We start from the raw sequence: 17,311 nt of genomic DNA, 5'->3' as shown, positions 1-17,311 counted from the left end.
CCGAGGAACACGGCTTCTTTTATTGGGTGGTGGCGCACGCGGATACATCTGTGTACGCACACGTACGGTACTTACATACATACCATACATTGTTACTGCCCATATCTGCATTACGCCAATGAAAATGTCTGCTATTTACAGCTACCTTCGCGTACTGCAATGCTGGCCAGCTTCGTGTGAAGTCGCTAACTCACTACCCGTAACGTTGGTATATTGTTCAAGGCGCGGCTTCCGTAAACTGAACAGTTGAACCCCAGAGGAAATAGACATGGCGAGACCATGGTGCAATCTTTCCGTTTCTCAGCGTACACTTTCCCTCGTCATGGCCGCCTCTTGTTGTGCAGCAATGTGAACAGGCATACATGTCACTTCGACTTCACCCCCTCCCTAAATCCTCATTGACATCACGGAAATTTCTAAGTTCTATTTGCGCGAGTATTTTCAACAGTGGACAAGCGATTCTCTATTCTTAGCCATAGGGGCTTGCCTTTGCAGCTGTTCCAGCGCTCATAGAAGTCATGCTTCGAACTTCTAGCGATAACCTAATCACCACACTTATCTCATACCTTGTACCTGATCAGCCCACTCCTTCGGAAATACAATCGAGAAACTCCAGTGAATATGGAGAATCCTCTTCAGGATTCTCCCGTCCACTCACCGGCGACATCGAGAAAGACGACGGCCATACGAAGGAAGATGCTAGCAACCCAAGCCTAGAAACCATCCCTAGGGGTTCACGGAAGAGGGCTACCAGCGATCTGACCATCTCAAGCGGTATACGAAGAGAACGAAAGACGGAAGTAATAGCAATGAACGCATTCAGATCAAAAGATGACATGTACCACCCAGAACATGTAGCCTTATCTCTATCGCCTGCTTCACTGCAGTCATCTCCCATTGCCATACGGCGGCCTTTTAGCAGCTCACGTAACGAACTTCGGACGGTTACGGAAGAGGTTACAAAGCTGTCTACGAGCCCTCAAAGACTTCTCTTTGAACGGACAGAACCTGTTCCCAAACATCCTCTGAGGCCGAGCCAGCCTTGCCGTGAACCGGCGACAGATGGAATATTGACGAGAATGAGACCGATCCTAACTAGATCAACCGCAGTAAGCTCCAAATCGGATTCAAGCCTAGCCAAGGTGTACATGAACCCAAGGTCACGCGATCGGCACTTGCCCTTGAAGTCTTGTATCAAGAAGAGAGCGAAGAGCGACACTTTCACGTCGCTTGATGGATTACGATGGAACACAGAAGATCATGACTCCAAGACCCTTTGTCGCATCAAGACTGTCGATTTTGGAGGGAGTGGCTCTAAGCCCTGTCCCCAAGTCTCGAGCACAGTTATCATGCCAAAGAGCCTGCACCAGGCTTCAAAGCACGATGTCAAAACGCTGTCCAGACCGACTGGAAAGCGAAGAAGAGCTGCCAGTAATTCTTTATTGTGCCCGAACACAATTCGCATAATAAAGAGCAGTGTGGCAGACCCGGCGATCACACGAACGGATGTGCACGTTGTCGCCATCACACCCTCATGGGACGCACACGACATAACCAACGAGGAAGAACCTGATACAGCCACACCGACGATGCAAGTCATAGAGACAAAGAACAGTAGTTACGAAGTGATATGGGATGATGTACCGCTGGAGCAGAAAGTGAGAGGGAGAGGGCGGCGAAGCTCTTCTGCAAGCCACTCTTTGGAAATGGTCAGTCCATCTGCCAGGCGGGGTCTTGAGCGCGTCAACTCCAAGCTCACAGGTTGGTTTGGAAGTTGGAATAGCGCATCAGACAGCTTCAAGCCCACGATTGTAGTCTTTCCGGACGATGATGGCCGAACCACGGGTTTCGACTGCGCTGCGGAGGACAGAGAAGATCTACCGCTATTAGCGCCTCCGAACAGCCAGGTTACCAGTACCACTTCTTCTTGCCATCCGTCTCGTCCTGCAAGTGTGCCCCTGGATGGGGTTGTTTCCAGCGGAGATGTTTCAAGAGGAGATGTCATGGACGAAACACTCCCGTATGTTGGTCAGTATTTGTTACAACCTTCAGAGCAATCATTACTAGTACGGAACCGTGAAATTCAGCGCAAGGGGAGATGGAACAGGCACTCCACAAAGGCTCGCCATCTCTCAAGCCTCGAAGAAACAGATACGCGCTTCCATGATCATCGCGACTCTGTTACTATAGCCCATGCCCGCCTTATCCATTCAGGATATGTCTCACCTAAGCCGTTTGAGCGACAAGATTCTTATGAGATAGCTAAGAAGCGGAAGCACATCCGCAGTTAGGCTGCATCGGTAGAAAGTGCGTATTCTCAGCCCAAGGAGTCGTCAATCGAGGCTTTGGATCTCGTCACGAACAATGATAGCGCCAAAGAGTCGCTGCTCGCAGTCAAAGAGCACGCTGCACAGGCATTGAAGAACGGCAAACCGGCCTCCATTCTCCGCTCACCAAACTATGGTACCGATCAGCGACACTTGCGAATTGTTGAGTAAGTGAAATCGATATGATGATGCTGCGCAGGATAGATCCGGTCTTGTGATTTGGTATCAGCCGGGTTTGAGGTCGTGTAACCAGGGACGAATGGGCGCGTCAGCATCAGCCAAGGCCGATGACGGTGTTATTTGCCTCTTGTGCTTCTACCTATTTCCTACTTTGGACAGTGCCCTCGTCCGCCTACCGTTAGTCAGACTACAATGGCAAGACCATTACCTATGTTTCCTTTCCATGCTAAGCGATGTACTGAGATTGTGAAAATATGTGGTCTGTCCAATCGGGAACACGATACTTGCAGTGCGTTGCGTTACGTTGAGCTATCCCTGTACGTGACCACTACTTACCACCCTCGCGCTATTTCACGAGCTGATGTTGCAAGTACTGGAGCGCTCTTGCATACACGCCGCACATACTATGCTTCTGTTAAGATGCTTGATTGCGGCTAATAATAATACCAAGAAAAGTATCACCGGACACCAAGACGCCCGAGGCTCAATGTGTAGCATCGAACGATTAGTGTCGCAAAACGCGTTTGATCATTTGCAGCGATGAAGGTGATGCCGCACAAGCGCCGCTTCGCTTTTATATACTAAGATGGTACATGTCCACAAAAAAACTAGCTATTCACAATGTCAGTAATTGCACCTTACAAACCAAGCCACGGCGCATCCACCATGGAGTTTGCGACACATGATACTTCGAAGCGTCATCAGCCATATGACGCGCTGCACAATGTCGTTGATGGCTCCGATTCGAGCACGGAGGTCGGTGATGAATGGGACACAGAAAATGCCGCTCAGCCTCGGCGGAGAAGGAAAACGGTGTGGAGATGGGCGAGGAGGTACCGGTGGATGGTCGACACTACACTTTTATTGGTGATTATAGGACTCCTATCCGAGAAGAGGTGGCAGAAACACGAGAAGAGCCATCTCTACGAGCTTGCCGGTGATATTACTGGGTTTGCGCCAAAATTTGGCCAGCAGATTGTTAGTTTCAAACCCAATACTGTGTTTGCTCCCGAGGAGCCGACGGATTTTTGGAGCAAGGAGACGCAGCATGCCTGGCTGAGCATCGTTCCAGGTACGTGGTGAAGCCGTTCGTTTTCAGATACGAACATTGCTGACCGAGTCAAAGAGGGCCTTGGCTATGTCGAAGTAAAGAATGCGTCGGAATACTCCAACCTACCGCATCCAATCCATGATTACCCCAATCAGACGGTGTTCACTACGTCGGTTACGCATCAGTTACACTGCCTGTACACGATACTTGAAGCGTATAACACCATGAAGCTTACGGTTGCCTCACCGGCATCGGCAGACCCGATCAAGAAGCCATGGCACATCAACCACTGTTTTGAGTATATTAGACAGGCGATCATGTGTGCGGGAGATGTAGCGCTCGAGGGAGCGGCGACGAGCTTTCCAGGTGACGAGCATGGGCAGGACCTAGGAGGGAGTGACGGATGGGACGCCAAACACGTGTGCAAAGACTATGGGCAGGTGTACGAGTACCTGGAAAGGGAGACGATCAATCACATGAAGTGGATCTCGTCAGGCTGAGGCGAGGCACGGGATCCCTCGGTATGTAACGATTTTTTCAAAGTGCGGGGAGCACGTGAAGAAGATGAAGGATGCCAGAGTGAGTGTGTAGTACAGGACTTACACACAGGACCCGCATAAGCTGACGACGTGGATGGGGTCCCCGGTCGACATAACTTTTTTATGGAGGTCCAAGGCATCAATCAACATTGGGACATGCATGACGACAGCGCATGTGGATTGATTGGATGCTGAATTTGTTGACCCTGGAGATGTTTGGTTTTTATGGCCTTGTGTTTGGCGTCAAGTTGACGTAGTACATGGGTATACATCTGAACGCACACACAGTACAAAGTAGACAAATACACAAGCATGTTTACACTACACCGATCCTACACGGATGCTCCACAAAACAAGAATTTCGGAGCGGATGCTTAAAAAGTGCCGCATTTTCCGAAGGTGTGTGGATACAAGCGGCGGTACGGTGGTTGCCCCAAATGCGACACTCCCACTATGTCGGGTGGTGGAGTGGCCAATCAGGCGCCAGCTTTGCCCCTAGCGCTCGTCGGAGCATTGCAGCCACATCGGCATCACCGAGCGTACACCGCGTACACCTACGTAGTCCGCCTATGCCCATGTTTCCTGTCTCGGAGCTCACTGCTAGAATGGCTAACGGTCCCGTCGCCGTCGCCGCCATCGTCCAAAATGTAACGCTGACTGACCGCTTCCGAGTCTATAAGAAGCACTTCTGCCCCCCTCTTGGCGCTCTCTCTCCCTGCTGCACGTCCATCCAGGTTCCAAAAAGAGTGAGCCTTGCGAGCCTTGCTGGCTGTGGAGAAGCCTGGTATTCCACAGCGATAACCGATTCGACTACACTACACCTCGGCCGAGAAACTCGCACGACCGCACTTTTCTTACCACAGAGGAAACCCATCTTGTCCATTCCTGTCAACATCTGGAAAAACACCTTGATCGGAGAAGCCGACATTGAAGTGAACTCCTACTACCCCACCATCGAGTCGCATCTCTGTGCCATTGATTAAAAGGCCAGCTGATCTCCACGACCCATTAACTTCCCCTCCACACACCCATCCGCTCGCTCACCAAAGTCCCAATCCTCCAGACACAATGGCGCAATCACCCCTCATCGTCATTCTTGCGGGTGCTGCCATCTCCTACTTTCTGTATACCCGCATCGCACTCTACCTCGCACGCCGCCGTTTCAAGAAGGATCACGGCTGTCAGCCATGCAAGGCCCAATTTCACAAGGACCCTATTCTGGGACTCGATGTCATGAAGGCCATGGCCAAATATAGCAAAACCCACATCACCTTGCAAGAAACCAAGAAGCGCTACGAGAGGCTCGGCAACACTTACCACAGCCGAATCGTCAACCAGCCTTACATCATGACCTGCGAGCCTGAAAACATCAAGGCCGTCTTGAGTTTGAAATTCAAGGACTACAGCTTTGCCCACCGACAGCCTGCTTTTGGTCCTCTTTTGGGCCATGGTATTTTCAACGCAGATGGCGACCGCTGGGCCAACAGCCGTCATCTCCTGCGCCCCAACTTTGCACGCGATCAGGTTGCCGACATTGATGCTTTCGAACGCCACTTCAACCTCATGCTCAAGCATATTCCCAGGGATGGTTCGACAGTGGACTTGCAAGACCTCTTCTTCCACCTGACGCTTGACACCGCAACCGAATTCTTGTTCAACCACTCGACCGACTCACTTCGCATGCTTGGCCAGGAAGACGCCGACAATGAAGACACCATCTTTGGCAAGGCATTCAACTTTGCACAAGAAGATGTTACCGTCCGTGCTCGCTACGGACCCCTTGATCGCTTCAGGAGAAATGCTGAAGGCAAGAGGGCCATTGAAATCTGCCACACGTACATTGAGAAATTCGTCGACGATGCTCTGCAGTTCCGACAGAACTTGGATGCTGAAAAGGCGGCTGGCGGCGACAAGTATTACTTCATCCAGGAAGTGGCCAAGCAGACGACGGACAAGAAGAGGATACGCGAAGAGCTTATCAACATCCTACTTGCTGGCCGAGACACGACTGCGAGTTTGCTGAGCAACATGTTCTTCGCTATCTCTAAGAACCCGGAAATCTTCGCAAAGCTTAGGGAGGAGGTTGCCACACTTGAAGGACGCACACCGACATACTCAGAACTGAAGAATCTCAAATACGTCAAGTGGTGTCTGAACGAATGTAAGTTTTGACTGATCAAGTAATAGTGTGTGCCCATACTAAACGCATCATATAGCACTTCGCATCCACCCCGTTGTACCTGGAAACTCACGCTACGCCACCCGCGACACTGTGCTGCCTCTAGGCGGTGGTCCCGACGGCCGGTCACCACTCTTCGTTCCCAAGGGCACAACAGTCGGCTACTCACCATACACAATGCACCGCCGTCAGGATATCTATGGACCGGATGCTGACGAGTTCAAGCCGGAGCGCTGGGAGACACTGCGTCCTGGGTGGGAGTACCTCCCGTTCAACGGTGGCCCACGTATCTGTCTCGGCCAGCAGTATGCGCTTATTGAAGCTAGCTACGTCACTGTCCGCCTTGTACAAGAATTCAAAGCCATTGAGAGCAGAGACCCTGGCCCATGGCAAGAGGGTCTGACACTGACGCTATGCTCGCTGAATGGCGTCAAGGTCGGTCTCACCCCAGCATAGAGGAAGCCTGGGACTGGCCATGGCTGGTGTGAGACATGAAAAAATTAGGAGGCATTTTTTTCTTCTTTCTTCTTCCAGAGCACATTTTCAGCTCAAAGTAGTTTGTATGAATATTCTTTAGGATGGATTACATCCAGGTTGTTTATGGGATATTCAGGTAATCATGTTTGCTATTTGAGGTTTGGAATAGACTACACCTACCTACTACTCCAGAGAGAGAGATAGAGAGCGGGGTACGGGTATGGCTGAGAAGCAAAAGCCACTGTAGATTTGAAATGAAATGGACACATGACTTGTAAATTGGCAGAGCGAGATACCTAGTCACATGATTTCAGTGCAGACATGGCCACAATCAGTTTGTGGTGCCAACGTAGAGTGCTCGTGGCATGTTCCCCATGCTGCACCAGCGCAACCGCCATTGTCCTAACAGAGACTAGCGCCGGAAGTCCGCAGGTGGCCACCCAGGAACCCAGGTGTTGATCAACAACAGCCAAACGTCCGCTGCTCCGACACAACCCAACCCCGAACCTTTTCTTGTCTGGCCTTTGCTACGGCCCAGTCGCCGGCAGACATCATGTCGCGAAGCCACCGTCCTTCGACTACGCCCATGGACTTTGAGTGGACAAATCAGACAGGACCCATTGACGCACAATCGCCATTCCTCGCCGCCAGCCAGCAAAAGAAGCGTAAGCACTCTCCGGCCGGTTGGCTTGATTTCCGCACATGGCATGCGAGATGGAACACGACGGCTAACCCCAGGGCCCTGGTTGGGCCACACAGGCCCCCACTCCGTCGTCGACTCCCCCTCCAAAGGCGGCTTTGCGACGCCAACTCGTTTACGCGACCCCGACAACCGTATGACATACTTCAGCCGCGACCCAAACAAGCCCTTGCCCTCTACACCAGCCTCTTCGCTACCCGCACATATCCAGCCCAGCCCTTGGTCGATGCGCACCCCGTCACACGACATCGACTTTAGTTCAGGCGGCGAGACCCCCGGCACCCCGATGATAGACAGCGACATCGGCACACCAGATACACAATTGGCCAGCAAGATGGGACGATTGGCTAATGGCGATACCGATAGGAAGGGCAGCCGCCGCGACAGCTGGTTCAAGCGGACCTTCATGTCCCCCAGCCCGACCAAGGATCGCGACAAGGAGCGAGAACGAGACAAGGACCAGCTCCAGCCCCAGCCCCAGAAGCCCTACTCCAAAAAGGCAGAGAGTCGCATCGTCAAGCGCCGCTCCGAGCGATCGCGGTCTAAGAAGCGAGTCGCCCTTCGCGATGACGATGCTGACGACTCAGACAACGATCAAGCCCGCCCGCCCATTGCCCCAAACGAGGCGGGGCCTGTCCAACAAACCTTTGCTATGAGTCTCGGTGGATTCTTGTCGTGGGTCGAAGCCCATCCGAACCTTCCTTCTGTACTCTCCTACTATCTACAACTCACAGTCAATATGTTTCTTGGCAGCCTATTCATATACATTGTCTATTCCGCGTGGGCGGGCGTCATGACCGACGTGGACATTGAGTCTTCCAAGCATGCCTCAGAGGTTATGGTGGAGATTGCTGCTTGTGCAACTGAGTACAATCGCAATCGCTGCCGGCCCGAGGAGGTGGTACCAGCTATGGAGAAGGCCTGTGGTGTGTGGGAGACTTGTATGAACCGTGACCCCAAGAAGGTTGCGCGTGCGAGTGTGACAGCAAAGACATTTGCCATGATTTTCAACAGTTTCGTTGAAGAGTTCAGCTACAAATCCATGGTATGTGATAGTATTTCTGCTTTCAGGTATGGGATGAAACCGACAACCAAGCCTGCGTATATCCAGTACATAAAGACTGAGAGTGCTTGATTCTATCCCTCTTACCTCTTGAAGTCCCAGGAACAAGATTTTTGGTTCCGAATTTGATTCAGACCGCTAATTCGCACTCCCTACAGATCTTCACAGCCATCATCATCTTCGGTGGCTTCAACCTCTCAAACTGGGCCTTTGGCCTCCTGCGTTCCCAGCAACAGCAGCAGCAACAGCAACAATCACAACACTCGCAAGGCGACTACATGCCGCAAACCCCCCATCGCGTAGCCTCAAACTCGTACATGGACCATCAGCAGCAACAGCAAGGGTACCACAACCCGTATCAACAAAACTGGCAACAACAACAACATATGCCGCCCTACCAATCACAACACACGCCATATACCGGCCAACGACATATAGAGGCGGCCCCACCCCTCGTCCACGCACATACCATGCCTCAACTACCTTCTGCTACATCAAACACCATGACAGATGCAGTTTCCTCTGCACACTTGCTAGAAGGCAGTAGTAGAACGACCCGAAAGAGGAATATGTTTAGGTAGTCTTTCCATGTTTTTTCCCTATTTCCCTCTTTCCTTTTCTTTTGTATCTTTATTCTGGGTCGTTTGTAAACCCCCCTTTTTATTTGTTCTCCCATCTTCTTCGTTGGTTCCAGGGCTATGCTTATTTATAGCCTTCTGTGTTGAGTTTGGAGGGAAAAGTTCTAGGGCATATAGGACTGACACCTGGTGGTGGGTGGGGCTTGAATTAAAAGGGACCTCACTGCTCAAAGCATAGCAAAATGGCGAACATGGTGTTTGGGGCATGGTTTGGTCTTGGTCTTGGGCCTTGTTTGCGTCACGCGGTTCCCTTTGCATCCTGACTTGGACGTAAATCGAAATTCTGAATATATCGCGCACATGCAAAAACTACAGAAAATTTGTTCTCATCAATGATAACGAATGCATTACTCAACGTTCATTGTACAGGTAAAAGTTCATACAGCATATAAGCCTCTCCAAAGCCTGGATATCAAAACCAAAGTCCACATCATATACATCCATCCACTTGCCTCCCAAAACGCCTTCCTTTTATCATTGTCTACTTGATCCTCTGACCCCCCTTGAGACAATACAACACGCAAGAATCACCAGCAAACTTAGGCAGCTGCCTCAGTCTTGGTCTCTTCCTTTCCACTCTCCTCATACTTCTCCCAGTTGGCCAGAATGTTGCCAATCTTGGGAGAGTTGGTAAGCTTGTACACATCCTCAAAGTACTCCTTGGTCAACGCAAACGGCTTCGCAGTCACGTTGGGGATGTACTTGCCCACCAACTTGCTCGGGTCAATCGATGTCTTGTGGATCTTCTTGAGCAGGAAGGATCGGAACGGCTTGACACCAGAACGCAAGAAAGTCGAGTGGAAGGGTACGTCGATACCCTTGAGTGGAATGGTAGCAAAGCCACGTTGCAGGTCGAGAGGCTTAGGTTTGGCCTCTGTTTGCTCAGCACACCCCTTGATGATCTCGACCAGGTGGTTCTTGACCTCTTCAAGCGAGAGAGTTTGCATAAGTGCTTGAATGTCAATCTTCTGTTGCTTGAGGTAGTTTGTCACGCCAGTGAGGCAATCAAGAGCGCGAAGATCACCAGCAGCGACGTACTGCATGTTGGCAATATTGTAGTTGACAATCTCCAGCAACCATCCGGTTGTTTCAGCGATGTTTTCAACAACGTATTGAAGCGCTTGCTCGTTGAAGGTCTTGGAAATCCTGCTAGGGTTGACAGCGCACATAGAGTAGTTGGAACGACCGGTCTCGTCACGCTCGACAGCGACCTGCATCGTAAGACCACGGTAGAAAACGACCGAAACCAAACTCTCGATAGGCATGACCTCAGCCATGGCTGCTAGAGCAGAGTATTCACCGAGCGAATGTCCGGCGAACGTGCTTTCAACTTGGATCAAACCCTTGGCACGCATGTCCTCAAAGGACGCCTTCTCCATGAGGGTCAGAGCAGGCTGTGTGAACTGAGTAGCTGAGAGTAGACCAGCTGGTGAACGGTAAGTGTACGATGTGGTGTTCTCGTCAATCTCCTTGAAGATCTTCTCAGACTTGATAGTTCCATCAGCAGCGACTGTTTCGAATGTCATAGACATGTAGTTCTGGCGGATAGCCTTGCCGACAGGTCCACCAAAGTGGATGGTCAGCTCCTTCGGGTTGTTCTTCACAATGTTTGTGATAGCGAAACCTATTAAAGATTAGACACGACAGAAAGCGTCGGAGCGCATTGAACTTACCATAGTTGTCCATGAAGTGCTTGTCGGCACGGTCCCAAACCTCCTTAGCAACAGGACTGCTGTTGTAAAGCTCCATACCCATGCCTTGTTCTTGGGAACCTTGACCAGTGAAGACATAGGATGTTGTTGGTTGCTCAACCTCGGCCTCACCAAGCAGAACTTTGTCTTCAGTTTCCTGGTTGCTGACCTCGATGTTGATGATCTTGCGGCCAGAAACCATACCAACGTGCTGGAGCTTGACGTCTAGCATGTCGTCAGGAAGAACCATACCAACGAGGTTGGCGTGGTAGCTCCTGACACGGCCAACGTTGTTTTCCGCAGCCCATGTCTCAACCAAACTTCGGACAGCTGCACTGGAGTACATGCCATGAGTGATAGTACTGGGGAGGTTGGCATAACTGGCAAAGACACGTGAAACATGAATGGGGTTGTAATCGCCAGAGACACGAGCATAGTTCTCGTTGGAGGCAGGAGCCTTGAGGCTCAGAGGTGTCTTGCCGTGTAGCGGAATGGCATTTTCAAAGAGCACTGGTTGGTCGACTGCAGCTCCGTTACGCTCCAAGTAGTCCATAACAGGGTTTCCAAACGCAGTGCCCGATCGGTAATCGACCGAAGCGATCTGGATAATCTCTTTGGTAGGGAGTTCAAGCAGGACTTCTCCTTGAGTCTCAATGTCTGAGAAGACAGTCTTGTTCTTGTACCTAACAACGGTCTCCAGCTTGAAAAGCAAAGTCTTGTTCAGCAGATCAATCTCAGGCTCTTCAAAATTGAACCACTCCTTTGATCGCAAAATGGCGACATCCTTACTGGTAGCCAGGTGCAGCTGGATAGGCTTCTCAACCTTCCTTTGGAAGGTATTTTCGAAGTCATCATACGCGCCACGGTATAGGAACTGGCTAGTGACTTCCATTACCGGTTTGCCATCACGAGTGATGGTACCGCAAACTTCGACCATTTTACCTGAGTCCTGGTTGATGACAGCGTTGATTTGAGCAGTCGTATCAAGTACATCGCCCTTCTTGAGAGGCTCAGCACCAGAGATCATGCGGAAGCCGTTAGAGAGATGCACTAGCTTGAGCAAGTCACCGTCAATTGCACGGGGGAAGATGGGTTTGGTGATGGCCTTCCAACCAACAACAATTGCGAAATCCATGGGCGCAAAAACTTCCTTGCCTGGTCGATCAACGAAAGCCTCGCCTGTGTTGCCGACTGCATGAACAAAATCGTTGATGGCCTCACTTGTCACAGTGGCACGACCACCATCGAAGCGTGAAGTGACAGAAGCATCAAATGGGCAGGCTTCATCACCGAACCAGATCTTGTAGTAGAATTCCTTGATCCGGTCGTTGCGGGCCTCCATGACTTCGTGAATGGGCGCGTAACCCACATCAGGACGATAGTTGAAGCGGAAAGGCAAGGCCACTGGTTGCTTGAGGGCAGTGCGCTCTTCGTAGAGGTTGAGCAGAATCTCACTGTCCTTTGTGAGGCTGACATCAGCTGTTTTGATCAGCTTGCCGCCGGTGTGCAGCTCCTTGACGATAATGCTAGTCTTGGCAGGTTCTTTGGGGTTCTGAATCTCAACTATCATACCGCGAGTTGGCGCGAATATCCGCGCAGTCGGGTTGGTCTGGAAACGCTGACCCTGTACGAAGATATCCGTAGTGAAGAAGGCATGCCTCCATGAATAGCTGGTACCTGCCAAAAGTTGAAGCCATGAATGAACTTCAGGCATGGTGGCGTTAGGAGCAGCGGCAAGACGGTAGATGATCTTGTTCTCAAGCTCTGAGATAGTGAGGCCATCAACCTCCAGACCCTGGGGAGGAGCGAGCAGATTGCTGCCAAAGTATTCGATGACAGGGACCTTTGACTCATCGTCACCATAGATGTCGCGGAGCAGGTACTTGATATGACCCTCATGGACACCATCAAGAATCTCCTTGATCGGCTCGTCAACCTTTGTAGAGTATTTGACAGCCATAGGCCCTTGCAGGATACATGTCCTGCCAACGTCCTGATCCACAACAGCATCAAGGTCTTCGGATTGCCAAAGAGAATCCTTCTTGAAGAAGAACTCAAAGGTATCGTCGAGAACTGGAACAAATGGAACAGGCTTTTGACCACGGCGCTGGCAGAGCAGCAAGAAGTGCTGCACATCCTGAGCGTTGATGAGCTGGTCATTAGCCTCAGGGTAAGCCTTGAAGACCTTCTCGAGCATTGGGAAGGGGTCGTTGAGCTCTTCATAGTTCTGAATCAGAGACTCGTTACTGGTCTTGCTGAACCGTTCCTCCAAACGGCGGATAAAGTCGCCTGTCAGGCGCTTCAAGCTTGGATCGATCCAGCGAGACTGGTGCTTGACGTACATCAATTCCACCATGCGTTGAACAACTTCGGCGTAGGTCATGTCCTCGAGATCGACAGACATGCCCTTCTTGTTCTTGCCGAACCAGACCTTTTGGAAGTCCTTGTTCAACTTGTCAATAATGTACTCGCGCATCTTCTTCAGCTCGGGAACGCGCTTGGCCTTGTCAAGGCTGAAAATCTTCTGGTCCATCTCGTGCCAGAAGATGACACCACGAGTAGCAAGCTTGTGAATGGGTTCACCCATTTCGGAGCGAACAGTGATGACACCACCAGCAGGGCCCTTGTAGGTCTTTTCCCATTCGCTGTCCTCAAGACCCGGAGCATCAACAATGGCCTGCTTAGCCATCTTGGACGTGTGGGCTTCCTTGGCGGTCATAACACGGCTACCAAACAAGCATCCATCAAAAGGCATGGGTGGGTAGCCGAACTTGGTTGACCAGGATCCGGTGAGATATGGGTAGGTATCTTCAGCGCCACCGAAGCCGGAGCCAGCAACAAGAATGAGGTTGTCGCACTTGCGCAGACGGCTGTACATTTGGAGAATGGGCTGGTGGAAGTCCTCAAATGAGTGGTGACCACCACCACGACCACCGGTCCACTGAAGAAGGACAGGGAAAGTGGGGTTTGCCTTGGCGATATTTATGGTCTGTTGGATAGCCTCAACCGAACCTGGCTTGAAAGCAATGTGCTTTATTCCGAGCGTCTCAATGTACTCGTTGGCGACTTCAATAGATGGAACACCAGCACCAATGGTAAGACCCTCAATGGGAACTCCGTCGGCCCTGAGTTTTGCCAGGAGGGGAATCTGCCAACCCATAGCACGCGGGTTGACGTAGATCAAGTTGACTGTGATACCCCTGCCAGCAGGAATGGCCTTCTCAACCTTGGAGATGGCGGCAGTCATGGTCTTCTCATTGTAGTAACCACCACCAGCAAGTTCAATTTCGTAGCCTGCGTTCATTGTCGCTGCAACAAAGTCCCATGGTACTGTGCAGGGTGTCATACCAGCGACCATGACTGGAGGTAGGCCGAGTGTGCGACTCATCTTGGTGTCGACATAGGTCTGACCAGTAGAAGTCTTGACAAGCCGAGGGCCGTGTTCCTTGACCCAGTCGACAGCATACTTGACAGCATGGTCGAAGTCGCGGTCAAAGATCTCAGGCTTGTACCCGACTTCGGCATTCTGGCCATCAATGGCACCAGCAAGGATGACGCGGACACCAGTACCGTCCTTGTTCCGGTTTGTTAAAACGCCGAGACCAGAGATGCCACCAGGGCCGAAGTCAAGGATGTGGGTTGCCTTGGGGAATACCGTGGCCTTTTCCCATTCTACTGAGTCGGCAGTGATCATGCGGACGAGTCTTGGCACAATGTCATCCGTATCGGTCTCGCGTAGGTCTTGGCCAGTGTGAGTATCGTACATGGGGATGCCAAGGTCGGCGGTGGAGATTTTGATAGCCTTGAGATCATCCTCGAGCTGCTTGGTCGCATCTGCGAGGTACGGGCTGTGGAATGGGGCTGTGATGGGCAGGAAACGGTTGACAAAGCGTACTTTGCGCTCTGTGAAAGGTATCCTGGTCTGGTCCAAGCCGGTAGGAGCCTTGTCTTTGCGCAGACGAAGGTTCAGACCGTACAGGGAGATGGGCGGGCCCGTCACAACAAAGTTGCGCGCACTGTTGACAAGAGAAATGGCAATGTGACGGTCTTCGGGCAAATGAGCGTTGGTCGCATCAATGTGGTCCTGGACCGCCTTTCTTGAGAGATCACGGATCGACAACATAGGTGTCGGTGTGCCCTCGCCATTGTCAATTGAATCTTGAAGTACGGTAGGCGCGAGTGATGTCCTTGGGAAGGCTTGTTGACTTCGCGTACCAATCCAGAAGAGAATCTCAATAGCCTTCTTGGCAGCTCGCTCGAAGGTCTCCCAGTTCTTCGCTTCGGCGATGGCGGCTGCTGTGACCACACCTTGCGAGTGACCAGTAACACCGCGCAGACGGCTTCGCACATGGCCTGGATGGCTTCCGAGAACTCTGCAGGTCACGACATAATGCGCAAGCTGTGTCAACCCAATCAAGGGCAAACTGACGGGTGCAGACACCAGGTAGTCGGTGTCGGGTTGCGAGTCTCGGTTGTTGAGCCATCGCATTACATCAAGGCCCTTGGAGTAGAGCTTCTCAGCGCGCGGGTCTCGCGACAGCTGCAATAGATGTTGTGCTTCCGCGGCAATGAAATCTTCTACAAATGAGGGGTAGGTATTGTAGATCTCGCGGAGCTCATCAAAGTACTCCTCGATGTTTCCCTGTCCACCCAAAACAGCGTATATGAAGGCGTTCTCGTCTGAGGCTTCGCGGAAAAGCGCCGACTCGTGGTGTTTGATGGGTCGCTCTACGGCGGCGCGAGCAGCGTAGTATGACCGCACCGTCACCAGCTTCTTCTCAGTGATGCCAGGCAGCGAAGCGGCCAGCGCATGCACCTCGTTTCCGCGCAAGAAAGCACGCTCGAATTCGGTGAGGACTAGCTTAAGGACCTCCTCGAACGAGTCAGGGTCTTCGCCCTCCTCTACCTCCTTGGCTACGAAGCCCAGGTACCGAGCCACCAGCTCAGGCACCGAGGATGGTTCATCATCTTGGGCAAGCTCGTCGGTGGGCTCGGGAAGGGTAGAGGTGAATGTATCTCTCAGCTGCTGCGCATTGAAGTGCAGAGCAGTGGGAATGAGGAGCGTGTACTCGAGCGAGCCGTGGGAGAGGATGAGCGGGCGCAGGTTTGCCGCTGATCGGGGCGTGGAGATGCCCGTCTGCTGGCCGGAACCGTACATGGCTGTGGGGATTGGGATTACTTGGTGCCCTGTGGAATGGCGGGCGTCAGCTAAGTGTTTGTTTTTGTGGGTGCTGGTGGCGGGCGGGGCACAGATTCTTGGGGAGTTTGGGAGGAGAGATGATGGGAGGCAGGAAGCAGTGGGTGGGAAGCGGGAAGCGGGAAGCAGAAGGCGCATACCTTGGGACTGATTATGGCTCTATGGAAAGAGCGACTTTGAGCGGGAAAGAGCGTCTGAGCAGCGTGAGTACTCTAGGCGAGCGAGGAGGGCGGGGAAGGAGCGATGGCGGTGCAAGCAATTGAAGACACAGCTGGGGACCAATTGCTCGCAGCCAGCAGCCAATGCGTACCTCTTCACTCAGACAGAAGTCAATCTGGCCACAGTGGGTGTGTGGGTATGGTCGTGTGCGCGGGAATTGGTGTGTACTGCTAGGGGTGTGGTGTAGCAGCTCCCGTGCTGGGTGCGGTAAGTGTTGCGAGCGGCGTCGAGGGTCAACCGCAGGCAACAGGAATTGGAGAGAGGGGCCCCGGGGGTTTTGAACAAAAGACACTCGACAGTGCTCAGGCAATTGGGGTGGGGAGAGCAGGAGAGCAATGAGTCGGAGGCGGTGCGCTGGCGTGGATTATGATGGCGCCGTTCTCGTCGACTTTTTCGACGAGCACCTCACAAATGGGCCCGCATCGTATGCATGGGTGGCTAGGGCCAGCAGGGGTCCACGCTACGGTACGCAGACTATTATGTTCCTACACAAACTGCTGGGGGGCTCTACTCAACAACTCGGATCGCCGACGCATGCATCCGATGGCACGCAGCTGTTGAGCATCCGGCCGCCCAGATAATGTCGCGACCCAATCCTGTTGTCGTCTTTTGCGGCTGCCTTGTGCAGTGCTCAGTGGCCCTCGCAAGCCCAACTGTTCCCGGCGACATGGGGGCACTGCGTCGTGGAGCATCGGCCAAAGCAGTAACGAGCTGCAGTGCCCGACAGGGATCCGGGAATTTTAGTGAGCAGCCAGAGCATGGAGGCGGGCGAAATCCTCAACGGCCCTGCCAGCAACAACCAAAGGCCACGCCGCTGTCCTTTACCCAACCGATAACCCGTCAATGCGTTGGGCCTGGCCTCCCTGCAACACCCGCTCGAAGCTTTTTTTCTTCACTGCCCGCCAGACAAAGTTTCCGCGGGGACAGGCAAACAAACTGCAACCCCTCCCGGACCCTTGATCCGCATCACAGTCGTGCCCTCACCGCACCATACACTACCCACTACCCACCTAATAGCGCGTCTTTCCCCTGGCGCCTCTCTGCCCTCCT

General features: G+C 52.3%; 5 protein-coding genes across 5 annotated transcripts; 4 read left to right on the top strand and 1 right to left on the bottom strand.

Annotated features, from left to right (window-relative positions):
• Positions 1-518: 518 nt before the first annotated feature.
• COCCADRAFT_38821 (uncharacterized protein) lies at positions 519-2,291 on the top strand (the record flags this gene model as incomplete). The annotated part of the gene is made up of 1 exon (XM_007716474.1): positions 519-2,291. One exon carries the CDS (start codon positions 519-521, stop codon positions 2,289-2,291), a length of 1,773 nt encoding a protein of 590 aa, XP_007714664.1.
• Positions 2,292-3,173: 882 nt separating this feature from the next.
• On the top strand, positions 3,174-4,058 carry COCCADRAFT_38820 (uncharacterized protein; the record flags this gene model as incomplete). The annotated part of the gene is made up of 2 exons (XM_007716473.1): positions 3,174-3,579; positions 3,634-4,058. The coding sequence occupies 2 exons, from the start codon at positions 3,174-3,176 to the stop codon at positions 4,056-4,058; spliced, it is 831 nt and encodes a 276-aa protein (XP_007714663.1).
• A 1,107-nt stretch (positions 4,059-5,165) lies between these two features.
• On the top strand, positions 5,166-6,732 carry COCCADRAFT_102357 (uncharacterized protein; the record flags this gene model as incomplete). Its single annotated transcript, XM_007716472.1, has 2 exons — positions 5,166-6,258; positions 6,314-6,732. The coding sequence occupies 2 exons, from the start codon at positions 5,166-5,168 to the stop codon at positions 6,730-6,732; spliced, it is 1,512 nt and encodes a 503-aa protein (XP_007714662.1).
• Positions 6,733-7,306: 574 nt separating this feature from the next.
• On the top strand, positions 7,307-9,097 carry COCCADRAFT_102343 (uncharacterized protein; the record flags this gene model as incomplete). The annotated part of the gene is made up of 3 exons (XM_007716471.1): positions 7,307-7,436; positions 7,492-8,498; positions 8,675-9,097. 3 exons carry the CDS (start codon positions 7,307-7,309, stop codon positions 9,095-9,097), a joined length of 1,560 nt encoding a protein of 519 aa, XP_007714661.1.
• A 596-nt stretch (positions 9,098-9,693) lies between these two features.
• COCCADRAFT_7010 (uncharacterized protein) lies at positions 9,694-16,003 on the bottom strand (the record flags this gene model as incomplete). The annotated part of the gene is made up of 2 exons (XM_007716462.1): positions 9,694-10,778; positions 10,828-16,003. 2 exons carry the CDS (start codon positions 16,001-16,003, stop codon positions 9,694-9,696), a joined length of 6,261 nt encoding a protein of 2,086 aa, XP_007714652.1.
• Between the last annotated feature and the right edge of the window lie 1,308 nt (positions 16,004-17,311).

The sequence above is a fragment of the Bipolaris zeicola genome, assembly GCF_000523435.1.
Source record: "Bipolaris zeicola 26-R-13 unplaced genomic scaffold scaffold_141, whole genome shotgun sequence".
In the NCBI taxonomy this organism is placed as follows: domain Eukaryota; kingdom Fungi; phylum Ascomycota; class Dothideomycetes; order Pleosporales; family Pleosporaceae; genus Bipolaris; species Bipolaris zeicola.
This window is presented reverse-complemented; position numbering and strand designations above follow the sequence as displayed.